The sequence below is a fragment of the Bombus bifarius genome, unplaced genomic scaffold (assembly GCF_011952205.1).
Source record: "Bombus bifarius isolate JDL3187 unplaced genomic scaffold, Bbif_JDL3187 scf7180000009102, whole genome shotgun sequence".
Taxonomy (NCBI): domain Eukaryota; kingdom Metazoa; phylum Arthropoda; class Insecta; order Hymenoptera; family Apidae; genus Bombus; species Bombus bifarius.
In genome coordinates, this window is record NW_022884897.1 from 365,641 (window position 1) to 378,071 (window position 12,431).

At 42.2% G+C, this 12,431-nt stretch overlaps 1 protein-coding gene across 1 annotated transcript in view; it reads left to right on the plus strand.

Moving 5' to 3' along the window:
* Positions 1-12,431, plus strand: part of LOC117213443 (kinetochore protein NDC80 homolog) — a 156,395-nt gene that overhangs the window by 106,409 nt on the left and 37,555 nt on the right. The window contains exon 2 of the mRNA XM_033458788.1: positions 3,278-3,341. Within this exon, the coding sequence (XP_033314679.1) occupies positions 3,324-3,341 (18 nt within the window). The 5' untranslated portion in view covers positions 3,278-3,323. The remainder of the gene's footprint in view (positions 1-3,277; positions 3,342-12,431) is intronic.

The following is a 12,431-nucleotide window of genomic DNA, read 5'->3' on the forward strand; positions in this document are numbered from 1 at the left end:
TGTACGTTCATCGCGAGCAACGAAAGAAACGCAAGACAAGATTTCTCGATGCGTCTCGTAACCTATGAAATTAACAGCCAGTCGAATAATTAAGTGTTAAATAATTGCTCAATTGTATTCGCGGGCTATGACGCGTGCACAGATCCTCGCTTCAGGATCAATTACCGGACGTGCCATCATGTTTCGATATATTGGGTTGGCAACTAAGTGACTGCGGATTTGTCATTGCCACCTAACTTACCATTTACTATCGTTGAAGATCGCCAATCTTAATGACAAAATCCTCGATCACTTACTTGCCAATCCAACACATCCAACGATCGAATTTGTCCCTTCGTTTCTTCGTTCGTGAAACGTGAATTTCAAATGATAAAATTGTAAGTGGAAGACCACCTTGAAGAGACAAATTTTATCTACTTCTACGTCAAATAATTCCACACTTCTGAACTTATTAAATTATTAGCGTATCTATGCGTTGCAATATAATAAGGCTCGAAAGATCTCCAATTTCCCTAATACCTGATCTTCGACAACAACAAGCCAATTTTATGTTCGCGTCGAATGTTCGCATTATTAGTACAGATCGCGCGATAACCACAGAATTAACATTTCCTCTGTATATTCATCCTCTTCGATACGCGAGTTTTCATGGTGAACGACGAAAATAACTAGCAGAGGACTGCACGTGTATGCTCACGAGGATTTGCGAATAGCGACCTGTAATAAATAATTACCGAAGCAAGACATTGAAGATATACTTTTTTTCACGCGATTATAACGACGTCCACAGGAGTCGGGGAGGGGACGTGTAATCATAGTGCACCGCGTGTAATGATTCACGGTAAATTCTTTGACCTAGCTTATTACTTTAATTAAGAACGTTGCAACGATCGTGAGGGAAGGGGAAGGAACGAGACGCGTGACAAGCGTGGAATAAAAAGCTTTAATCAGCTTTATTATTAACGTTAATAAATTGGCCCACGGCATGGCATCCACGTGATCTCTGGGCCGCGTCGTTTTACGCGTCTTTTGTTACCGGCGTGCTGTGACCGCGAAAAGAACGGTACACTCTTTCTTTATGGTCCTCCTTGGACTCACGGTTACCTCGACACGACTCGATATTTGTGTACTTACATAAATACTTGTAATGACTGTATTTGTTACAGCATTTACATACTAGTTAAATAGGTTCAGTTATATTAAATGTCGTATCATTTACGGTTAATAGTACCTTCGTATAACTAGAAAAATGTAATGTTATGGAAATGAAATGTATAGAACCTGATAGAAAACGCCTGATTGGTAAGTACGAGTATGTGCAAATACTTTGTATAACGTAGCTGCACCTATTATTGGAAAATGTTGATTTTGTTAAGACGCTACTATTTATGCAAATTGTGGTGAAAATAGGAATGAAAAATTGCGTTGACAGAGCGTATTTTATTAAACTAGCATATTTTAATTTGCTTCAATTATGGTAGAAATAATAACGAACATAATTGGATAGCAGTAAAATTTATTAGCTATCAATTATTATTATTATATTGCGAACTTCTAATGCAAATGCAGGGCTTTATATACCATGAAACATACTAAGAGTGTAATAAAAATAAAGTACCATTGATAATTATACATCTCACAGGAATTGCATCTGGTTTTCTGAACGGCGTGCACGTTAAAAATTCCTCGTGCGCACATTTATTCTGTTTAACTAATTACTGGCGAGCATATGCACGGTTATTTATAACTCTTTACAAGTGCGAAGTTTCTTCTTTTTCTATAAAATTCCATCGACGATGAAAGGTACACGTACGTTGAACATCCTCGTTATGTGAACTCATTCTATGTAATTGCATTAAGTAAAAACCAGGCATACTACTGGCAAACATACACCCATTCATCATCCGTACCTCGACAAGTGCTACCTTTTTTATCGATAAAGTTTCATCCAAGAAGAACAACATAATTGCACTTGATACCAAACATACTTCTCATCCAGATTCAGTTTATGAGAGTTTACATTTACACGTTGTCTTTTTTTTTTAACACTGAACGTCAGTGACATCGATATGTATCAATCTAATAATTCTTAGTGTCACTTTACACGAAGAAACGGTACACGAAAATATCAATTATCAATTATAACGAAAGAAACATATGCAACGCCATCATAGAACCAACTAGAAATGAAAGTTTTGTATGTCTCAAGTGCCTTTAACGAGTGAAAAATGATAATAAATATACTTAGTATATACATCGATCTACCTTGCGATCTTTAACGCGTATTATGTCATCTGGTTGCCACGTTATTAATCAACGTCATTATTTCATGCTACATCTATCTTCCCTTCTCTCTCTCTTCCTTTTCCCTTAAATATAACTAAAATAACTAACTCCAGTAAAGAAACATTGATATGAAGCTGCTGCCACTGCCACTTACAATCAGATGATAATCACAATCACAATTCCCTCGGAGCTACATATCGACGAAAGAATCGCGATGTATAGTCGCCATCATCGACGTTGGAAAAGACGCGCGAACGTAGGGTGCCGGTTGGTCGACGTTGCTCGCGCTTCTAGCGGTCCCATCGTACCAACTCCTCTCTCCTCTCAACTGTCTGCATGAATATTCATCGCTTTTCCGGCCGTCGCCTGGTGCGCGAGCGTGCGTTGCTCCCAATTTGTCACACACCGTGGCATTATCCCATTTCGCTAATAAAGTAATATTACGGGGAACCGGGCACGGGCTGATATACTTTTTCACTCTGTTGCCATGGCGCGCAATTATGCAACTTGGTAATTGCACGGCGCCCTGCCCGTCAGCTAGCCGTATCATCGCGTAACGAGACGCGACTTTATTACCGAGTTCCTCTGCGTCCGCCTTCATCCACCTTGGATGACGTGGAAAAAAGAAACAACGTCGTCCGTTCTTCTTCGTGAACGACGTCTCAGACGACAGAAAAGGAGCACGAGACACAAGGAAAACCGTGCGTGCCGTCCAAAAGTCAGGCTGACCCACCCTATAGATCGGATAGTGGACAAATTAACGCGATCGCAGATATTATTGATTAAAATTCATATTGTTTATTATTGCACAGTTTACTATTAGTTTTATACTATTACTATTAGTTACAGTTTACTATTAGTTTACTATTAGTAATACTAAAAATTGAAAGTTAGAGTTAATCATAAAACGTATTCGGCTGCGAATCGTTCGATGTTACAACGAAGTGGTAACGAGGGAGAATAGTCTGTTTACGCGTTTACTATGTTTCAGGACGATCGAAAGAGGCTCGACGAATCGGCGACAGGGAGAGGGCGAGATGGTGGACGGTGGCAAGGTAAGTGGCTAGTCTTGATCGATTTTATCGATAATCGTGGAACTTGACTTTTCCTTTTTACGGAATCTCGTGTGATTATACGCGTCTGATCATATGCTTGACGTGCTTCTCACTCTTTTATTTTTTCCTCGGAAGTTTGCTTGCTCGTTGTCGCTGTTCTCAGGGTGCTTGTTGGGTTTAAACGCTTTGATAACATGGCAGTGTTGTCCGCAATAATGTAATACGAGTGTCGTCGAGTCGCGATGCTAATTAGATTTTTTTAATGACCGTACCCTTTCGCTTGGACGCTGCGCGAGATCTTTATCGAGACGTTCCGTGCGTTTAACGTGTGTACAAGCGAAGGGAACTTGAATGTCGCGTTCGAGAAACTTGCGAGAGAAACTTCTATCCAACTTCCAGCGATTACGATTCGTTTATGGCTTTCCGAGAATTCTCGAGTATATTTTGTGCGAAATCTAAAATTCAGAGATATTTAAATTACTCGATGCATCGCTTAGTACACATTGTCCAAAGTATAAGATATTACAGATCTAACAATCTTCCCATTTTTCAAAAGAATTCGAAACAAATTAAATAATATTACTTACGTACCGTATACTAGTTTCTAGTCCGAAAATTTTCCATTTTCTTTCTTCTGCTCACACGAATCTCAACGAGTCTACCAATCTCCCTCTCGAAATCTCCTCAGGAATCGAGTGACATTCGATTTCGCGACAGACAGGTATTACTCTGCCTTCTCAGGTATCCGCGACATTTGCCAGCGAACCGAGCGAGAGCCTCGTAATTAGAGTTTTTCTCGGAGAAGACGCGCGCGTGATCGCGTCCGGTCGCACCGTCAAAGATCAGCGCCGACCGATGCCGATAGCCCGCGAGAAACCGCATCTCGTGTCCGCTAACCGGTATGCCGAATCGAAAAAAAGTCGCAACAACATGGAGTGCGTGTCGCGCGATTCCGAGGACACCGATTTCACGGCAGATACATTAATGCCGGAGCCGCAGTCCTGTGCACGTTAGAAGCCGTCGAATAAATTTCCATCGGGACACGCCTCTGGATGCTCGATAATTCACTGGACTTTCTAACTAACGGAGAGGACGAGAATCACGGGAAAATCGTTCGCCTGCGCGATACCTTCCTATTACACGATTACGTTTGCGATGTTCTTGCACGATTTACGTTGGTTAATGGCAAAGGACAAGTATAGAAAGGACGTTAATTATACAGGCCAAGATGGATTGGTTAATTTCGTAGGAATTATTACTACCATTTCGTAGAATTCGTTTTAAGCAACCACATGAATGGCACAGAGATTGCTGTTGGTTATTTAAGGAGACCGTGCCTCGTTCTTTGACACTGGAAAATTTGTTCTTCTGTTCGTTATTTCCTTATTTCGTTATTTATGTGACTAAGCTTGTGTATATTATTGTTGAAATGGAAACTACTCTGACGACTCGTTACTTCCACGTTACGTAATCTACGATAATAATTCAAGCGAAGATATCAAACGATGACAGAAGCTTCGAAACTCGTAGAATTTTTATTATTTCACGCGTCAATGACCGCGTTCGATTCTATCGCTTTCACAATTTTCTCAACATGCCGACATGTAAGTAATTTATATTGTAAAAAAACCATCTCCGAAATTATACTGTCGATATCTCGAAATGGAAAATCATGGTCCTGTTACTCGTGTTGGAAGGCGGTTGGACGAAAGGAGAAACGGTCCCCGGCGCGATCGATCGTTCCCGATTACGTAATCGGGCTTTCGAGGTCGGGCCGCAAAGTTGCTCGGCTAAAAGATGCTCTTTTGCCCCGGAGCGCGCTTAATCTTATCGCCGGCTAGGCTTTTGTCGGCCAGTTGATGCTTTCTCCAAGCTTTCTTATCGAGCCACGAGCCACGAGAAGCGCACGATTCTCGCCTCGCTTCCGCTTCGCTGGCTTCGTCTCGTATCGGCTCGTTTCCACTTTTGTCGTAGCTCGTAGCCCGACCCACTGGTAGAAAACAGCGCCGCATCACAGCTTTTAACACCGACGATACACGCGATATCCGCAACGATATTCGTGTCGTTTATCAGTGCACTCTATTAGCGACGCGATTCGATGTGCTTTATGCTTCGTGATACTTTGCCGGTTACGCGGTACGTGTTAGGTGCAGTGGTGAATAGCAAAAGTGTTAGGGGAAGTAATTATGGTGGGAACTGATCTGTGTTTATCAGTTTACGGTAAGGAAAAATTGCCGTAAAGGAGTGATTTTTTAATTTGAGTAGTGGAAATAATAGCTCAAACTATAGATCGCAATCGAAGATGATACGATTTGAAGTACATCGAGTTTTACACGCTGAATTATTTTACATTGGTCACGATGTTTTATCGTTGTTTTTGTCGTTATGCCAATAGCAACTAATCAAAATGGAAGTTTATATTTTTGTCCAAAATAAGTTGGCTGTCCAAGGTCGCTGGAAGCTAAATCCCCATTATACTTAATTAGTCAACTTCCTTATTTGCGTTCATTATATCATTAATACGGATGTTTAGCGTATTTGGCCGATTAAAACAAACTTGGTGAAGACCAGTAACACATCGCTGGAAACAAGTTTCCTTAATGTCTATATCAGCCAGAAATGCAAGCTTGGAATCGCAATCCTCGTGGTAACAACTCGTAATCAATATTTATGGCGGGAAACGAGGAAACGTCTGGAGCTCAGAAAGAAATAGAAAGGGAAAATGTTGCGCTTTGCCCATAGATGGTTTCCATTTGAAAGAATTCGACGCCAATTTACAATTACGTATTACGATTATAACAATTCTGTCGGCTTGATGTCGACAAGATTTTCCATCAGTCAAAGATCGAAGAGAAGGAAAAACGAACGTGATCCAGATCGTAAAAATACCGATACCAATTGCCTCTACGTTCCATCATCCAACATCCAGCAATAAAACGAGAAAGGACGAACATATTTTCTAGTACGAAAACGCTGGAAAAAGGAAGCTGAGAGTCACGAGCAAGAAGATGCGTGTCCCAACCGGGCCAGTTACGTCGTGGATTCACGAATCCAGGAAGCGTGTTAGCCGGAACGTCGCCGTTCCGGCGATGCATCGCGGTTCACCGGCATTGTTGCGGACGAACGGCGAACGAAACGGAATCTAATCTGATGGCGCGGCGGGTCCACCTAATGGGCAAGCCGTGTCGGGACACGCACCTCTGCTCTCCTCGCTTGTGTCCCCGGCCGAGAAGGCTAAAGTCGTGTTCGCCCTGTCCGATGACGATATCACCCTGACGCAATCGCCATACGTAATGCAGCTCTTTCTCTGCGACTGGGCAAACGATGCAATGAATACGGTGAATCGCGGGATCGCGCAGCCGGACAAGCGTGGTCTCGCTTCTTCTCTGTTTTTCGATCCGATTCTTCTAAACTTTTGACCACGTCCTCTCTGGGTTACGAAGATACTGGGACATTTACTGGCACAGAGTCAAATGTGTAATTCTGACGATATAATCTATGAGTGTTATACGATGACACTTTGACTGCCACGCTGAAATCACATGTTTCGCCACGGGAGTATTTTTATTATTCAAAATACATAATGGCAAAGTAATAATAAATTGATCATGTAAGATAACATTCTTCGCCAATGGACCGTTTTTCTTATTGACGTCTTGGTAACAGCTGATAGCGACATATTATAACAAGGTTTCGTTTATTTCAACAAACCATTCGTATTCGTAATTTTGTTGTATGCAAAACGTCCAGAATATATTAGTGAAACTTGTAGAAGATATTAGTAAACAGTATTTGCTCATTCTAACTTTAGTTATATGATTATAAAGCAGCATTTACGATTATTTTCTAAGGTGTGTTTATAATAATATTATAATAATAATTATAATAAAAAGGGGGCGATTCTACGCGAAAAAAGAAGTCGAAAATATAGAATAAAAGTTTTTCGTTCGAGGCTTTGTTTTCGAGAAAATCGACTTTGAATTTTGGCTCGGTACGCGTGCACTTTATCGCGTCTCGTTATAACGGATCTCACTGTAGATCGTTGTCTCGATGGAAAAATTTAAAAAATTTTTATTCTATATTTTCGACTTCTTTTTTCGCGTACAATCACCCCCTTTTCGCTTGTACCACCAGTTACCAACCACCCTGTATATGATTATAAAGCAGCATTTACGATTATTTTCTAAGGTGTGTTTATAATAATATGCGTAGATTACCCCTCAAAGATATGGATGCAAACACAGTGCACCGTTAGATGCAAGATTTGTTCTCATTTTTCTTTTTTTATTGATGTTCTAATAAAAATGTTTAATCGTTCAATGGGGCACTTTTTATCTCAAAGTATATTCTATTTATCGGTTATATTCAAAATGCCCTAACTGTCAATTTTCATACAATTTTCACAATTGTAAGAAGTTCAAGCGCTCCGGTCACCAATGATCACCGTGGCGTCACAGAAGAAATATGTGACCAACGTGACAGTCAAAGTATTAAATCGCGATGACACGAATCGATCCGAGGAAAAAGTACTATGCAGATGTAAATTGCCAAAGGTTTGCGAAAAATATCTGGCGATACGGAAAGGAAGAATAAATTTAAGGCGATTGTTCGATCGTTCTGAAATCGCGAGAGCACAGAGCCTGGCAATGCCAAAGCCCAATGAACACAAGCGCAGACCAGGGGGAATCAGATGCGACCGATGTCCAATTCCAGTTGAACAGGAACGAACGCAAATTGAATCGGTCTCCTCAGTCCTTTCGATCCTGCTCAGCTCGTAACGTTGTCACTGGCAATTCCCTAGGCTTTCCACTCCGTAACGGAATTCTCTGGTTCCGGCTACACGTCGCGGCGCGGCTCGATGCGCGCCATTTGTCCCGGCCATAGTCGGCGCGACGGAATCTACACTCGTTAGGCGAATAAATTCAATTGGAAAGCCGGCCTTTTTGCCGATAGCGCGACGCGCAATGCGTCTTGGCGACACCGCAGCCCGTACCGCTGGCCCAAGTCGACGCCGACATCCGCTACGTACATGGCACCGATGCTGACGAGGTGAAAAAAGGTGTCTCATGCCGTCCCGTAGCCGTGTAACCGCTCGCCTCGATTGAAATTTCACCGTGTTCACGGTGCTCCTACTCGCACGTGCAACTCGCTGCGTTACCTTTTTCCTCTTCCCCTGTCGGCTTTCCTCGTGAGATTTTCGCGAGACCTGCGGTAAAAGGGAAAGCGAGTGAGACGTGTCGCAAGAGACAGGCTTGTTCGAAAATGCGATCTGAGCTTCGATGAAGTTAGATTTTATTTGAAGCACTTGGCAAGCCTCAAATTAGAACGTTGAGAAGTACGATTCGATTAATATTCGTTTATCGATGGCCTGGTCGATGCTTCGATTTATTCGAAAGAGTAATTGCTCGATCTGTAATCGATGAGAAAATCAACGACAGTAACAAGAACTTTATGTCGTTACGCCACGTTTCCACGAATCCTGAACTAAGAAGGCATGGAGTGTCCGTATCGGCACCAAATTAGCGGTGACGACTTGGATTCGTGCCAAAGAGCGCGTGTACCGGGAAAGAAGAAGAAGGTATCGGTTCTCGATGGTCCTTTTGAAGATGGAAACCGAGCGTAGCAAGGGTGCAGAAGCAGAATCAAGAGAGGAAGAAACGTAGTTGCACGCGAGGGTTCCCGGTGGTCGCTTGTCAGCGATATCTTCGCCTCGACCGGCGCACGTTTTCAAACCTGCCCTCTCTGTTTCTCGCTTGGGGTCCTTTTAGTAGCAGCGAGTGCAGTTTGCGCGCGTGCTCATCCGTGTCTTTCATGCGATGTATATCGACGGGTTGGCGACAATCATCGCCGCGGACGCGCTCTCTCACGGAGCCAATTACAAGCATAGAGGCCGCCACGGTACGGAGATCATTGCGATTTATTTTCTTGCCTGCCTCCTCTCTCGGTCTCGGATTTCCGTTTCCCAGAGATGTGGCCCCCGATTCCGGATGTACAACGAGTCTCCGTTGGATGTTGCTATCGACAACCGATTCTCTTAAAAAAAGAGCAACGACTTTTCTTTCTAGATTGTACTTTCACAATTTGTGGAAAAAAATCAAAAATATCCTATATGCTGCTTCCACCGTACAATATCGCTCAGTTTACTCTTCGAATCAAATTCTATGAGACACCTGGTTACTTCAGGAGCTACATTGCCACGCGATAGATGACCATGTGATTTTTCAAAGCCGCTACATAACCACGATGCCGTGATACGTGTAATTAGTAATTAAAGGAGGATCACGACCGCGGATCCGTCACAAATTCGCAAGAGAAACGAGTTACAACAGTGTTTTTCCAAAGTTTACCTTAGCATCACGGCGCAAACGGCTCGTGAAGTTCGAAATACTCTGCAAAGTTGCAATAAAACCACGGTCTGATTAGAACAGGAGCCTTAGAGTGGCAGTAACACGTCGGTCTGGTTCCCATTTACGGAAAAAACGTTTCTCCCATCGCGTGACCCGGCCGTTCTGGTCGTCTGCGATCCTCGTTGCACATGCACGCGTTGCGTACACGTGCCCGCACGTGTTCTTTTTTTCTTTCTCTTCTTTCTTCCGCGTCCTACGTAGATTTACGCCGGTTTCTCTAATCAGAGATAATTGAAACGTGATTTCAGTCGAATCATTACACCGTATCATTTACTTCTGCGAACTTAATTGCCCCGGGTATTTGACGTACGCTTCTTGAACAAATTCTTGGTAATTTAAAGAATACAATTGCTTGTATAATTTAATAGAAGACTAGATGCACAAATAGCTCTTGAAAGATTAATTAATCAGATGGAAAAGTTGAGAGTCGAGGAAATTATAATTTTTATTGATGTAATGTCTTTATCGGCTATCTAAATATACAAGGTTTAACATACAGTTACGCAGTTAAGATTTTACGATTGCGTAACAAAATTTGTTCCTGGTAAATCTTGCAGGAAAGAACGCAGAAAGAATTACCACATTCCTTACATTCATCGCGATACGGAAGTATAACATACATACGAGCAAGAATAAGCAATTTGTCAGGAGCAACAATTCCCTCGTTTTTACCCTAAGAATTTTAATTTTAAAACACTGATTCTAATACAGAAAATTATACAAATATATTCAATTTGTTATTCATTAGCAATTCATTAGAAGCGAATAAAATTCTTCCAAATTTCGGATACAATATAACCTACGTATAATTAAATCTAAATACGTCAATATTCAAATTGCCAAAACCGAGATACGAAGCGACGATAAAAAGGAAAAACTCGTCGGGGGCACAGTTTCACGACGGTTGAACGAAGAAACTCGCCGCGTTTCTCAAACCGATTCTCGCCCGGACGGCGGACGCGAGCGTTCGCGAGGTAAATTGTCCGTGGAGCGATTAAATGAATAATTCATTCCTAAATTTCATCAGTTACACCAGGTTCGTCGTACTCTCTCGGCGGAGAGCGCGTACGCCGCGGGAACAGGCGAAACAGATGGAAAGCCTCGCGTTGTTTCGCGTCGTTTCGCCATCGTGTATCATTTAGCTTCACGAACACGCTAAGAGACGCGGGTTAACGCGACTGTGCACGCGACGCCATCCACGATTTTCTTCCCTCCTTACCTCACAAATTTACATGTCCTAAATTTTAATGATCTCAGAAATTCTTCGCCATTTCCACGTTTAAGCAAGACATTCGTCTCTTTTTCTATTGAGAATGGTGGATCTTAATCGCCGAAATAAAAGTAAAGGAACACTAAGCATACACTTGGAATTCATATTAAAATAGTTTTAGATTTATTTAATAAACGATTCCCAGGATCTCCGTCGATACACATTTGCACGCGTCTCACCACTCTCTTTGTCTCTCCATCTTCCATGCCACACTGCCAACGAAACAGTTACATTCATCTGTTTTTCGAGATACCGTGCACACGCATGCTTCTACACACTCATATTCACGTACGTGTGTCACTACTACGCGCCTAATCTAGTCTAGCACACAAAATTATACATATCTCAATATTTTCGTTTCTTCTTTCTCGTTGACTACGAAACGTCACTACTACGCGCCTAATCTAGTCTAGCACACAAAATTATACATATCTCAATATTTTCGTTTTTTTTTTTCTCGTTGACTACGAAACATTACGGATTTCTTTTTAATATTTTCGTATCGGCAAACGCGATAAACGTTTGATCGAGCTATCGGACGCTGACATCTACACGTTCCAATATATGTTACAGTTCCAAATAGTTAGAGCGTGTAAGTGTGATGCACGGATAACAGAATGAATTAAATCCGCGCGTTCGCCAAGCATGATTGGAAACTGGCAGCAGGTTCCGAGACGGCATTTCTTCACGCGTGGTGAAATGATTTTCCGCGGGGAAATCGTTAAGGTGAGATTCGCGTGCAACCGAGGCGACATTACGCTCGCATAGTTGGTGAGTGTGTACGTGAATCACGATTATCAGGAGACACGCTGGCTCTCACAGGTTCTCATCCTCGATTGCACGCGACATACACGGGTAGAAGGAGCAATTTCCGCGATGCCGTTATTCCTGTTAATCGTGGTGCGTCGATTGGCAATTAAATCCGATCAGGAAAAGAAGCGTACGCAGATAGCCGACTACATTAAGAATCCCGTGATAAACGTTCGCTAAGACTTAGCCAAGCTTTTGTTCGACGCTTTCAACTATAAATGCTTTATTTCAAAATTACTGTATTATTGAGATTGGATTTTTCGTTAATTACATCAATAGTTTTCACTCGGCTAGATGGCAGATGATATTGGTGATTAATCCGATGTACCGACTCAAACGCTCTATATAAAACCACGGTTGGTTTTACCAAGGAAAATTTCACCATCTGCGATCACACAGATCCTTGTACCTACCTTTATAGTTTCTTCATTTCGATACATATACCAATATACGTATACATAGTGATCCTTGAATTCCCGTGAACCAGGTTAAAATAATCAGAGCGGACCGGTTGGTTGGTCGAAAGTTTCGAGTTAATTTCATCCGGAAAGCGAAGGATTCCATTTCCTTTGTGAGGGCTGGCCAGTGTGTACTTAGCTCGGT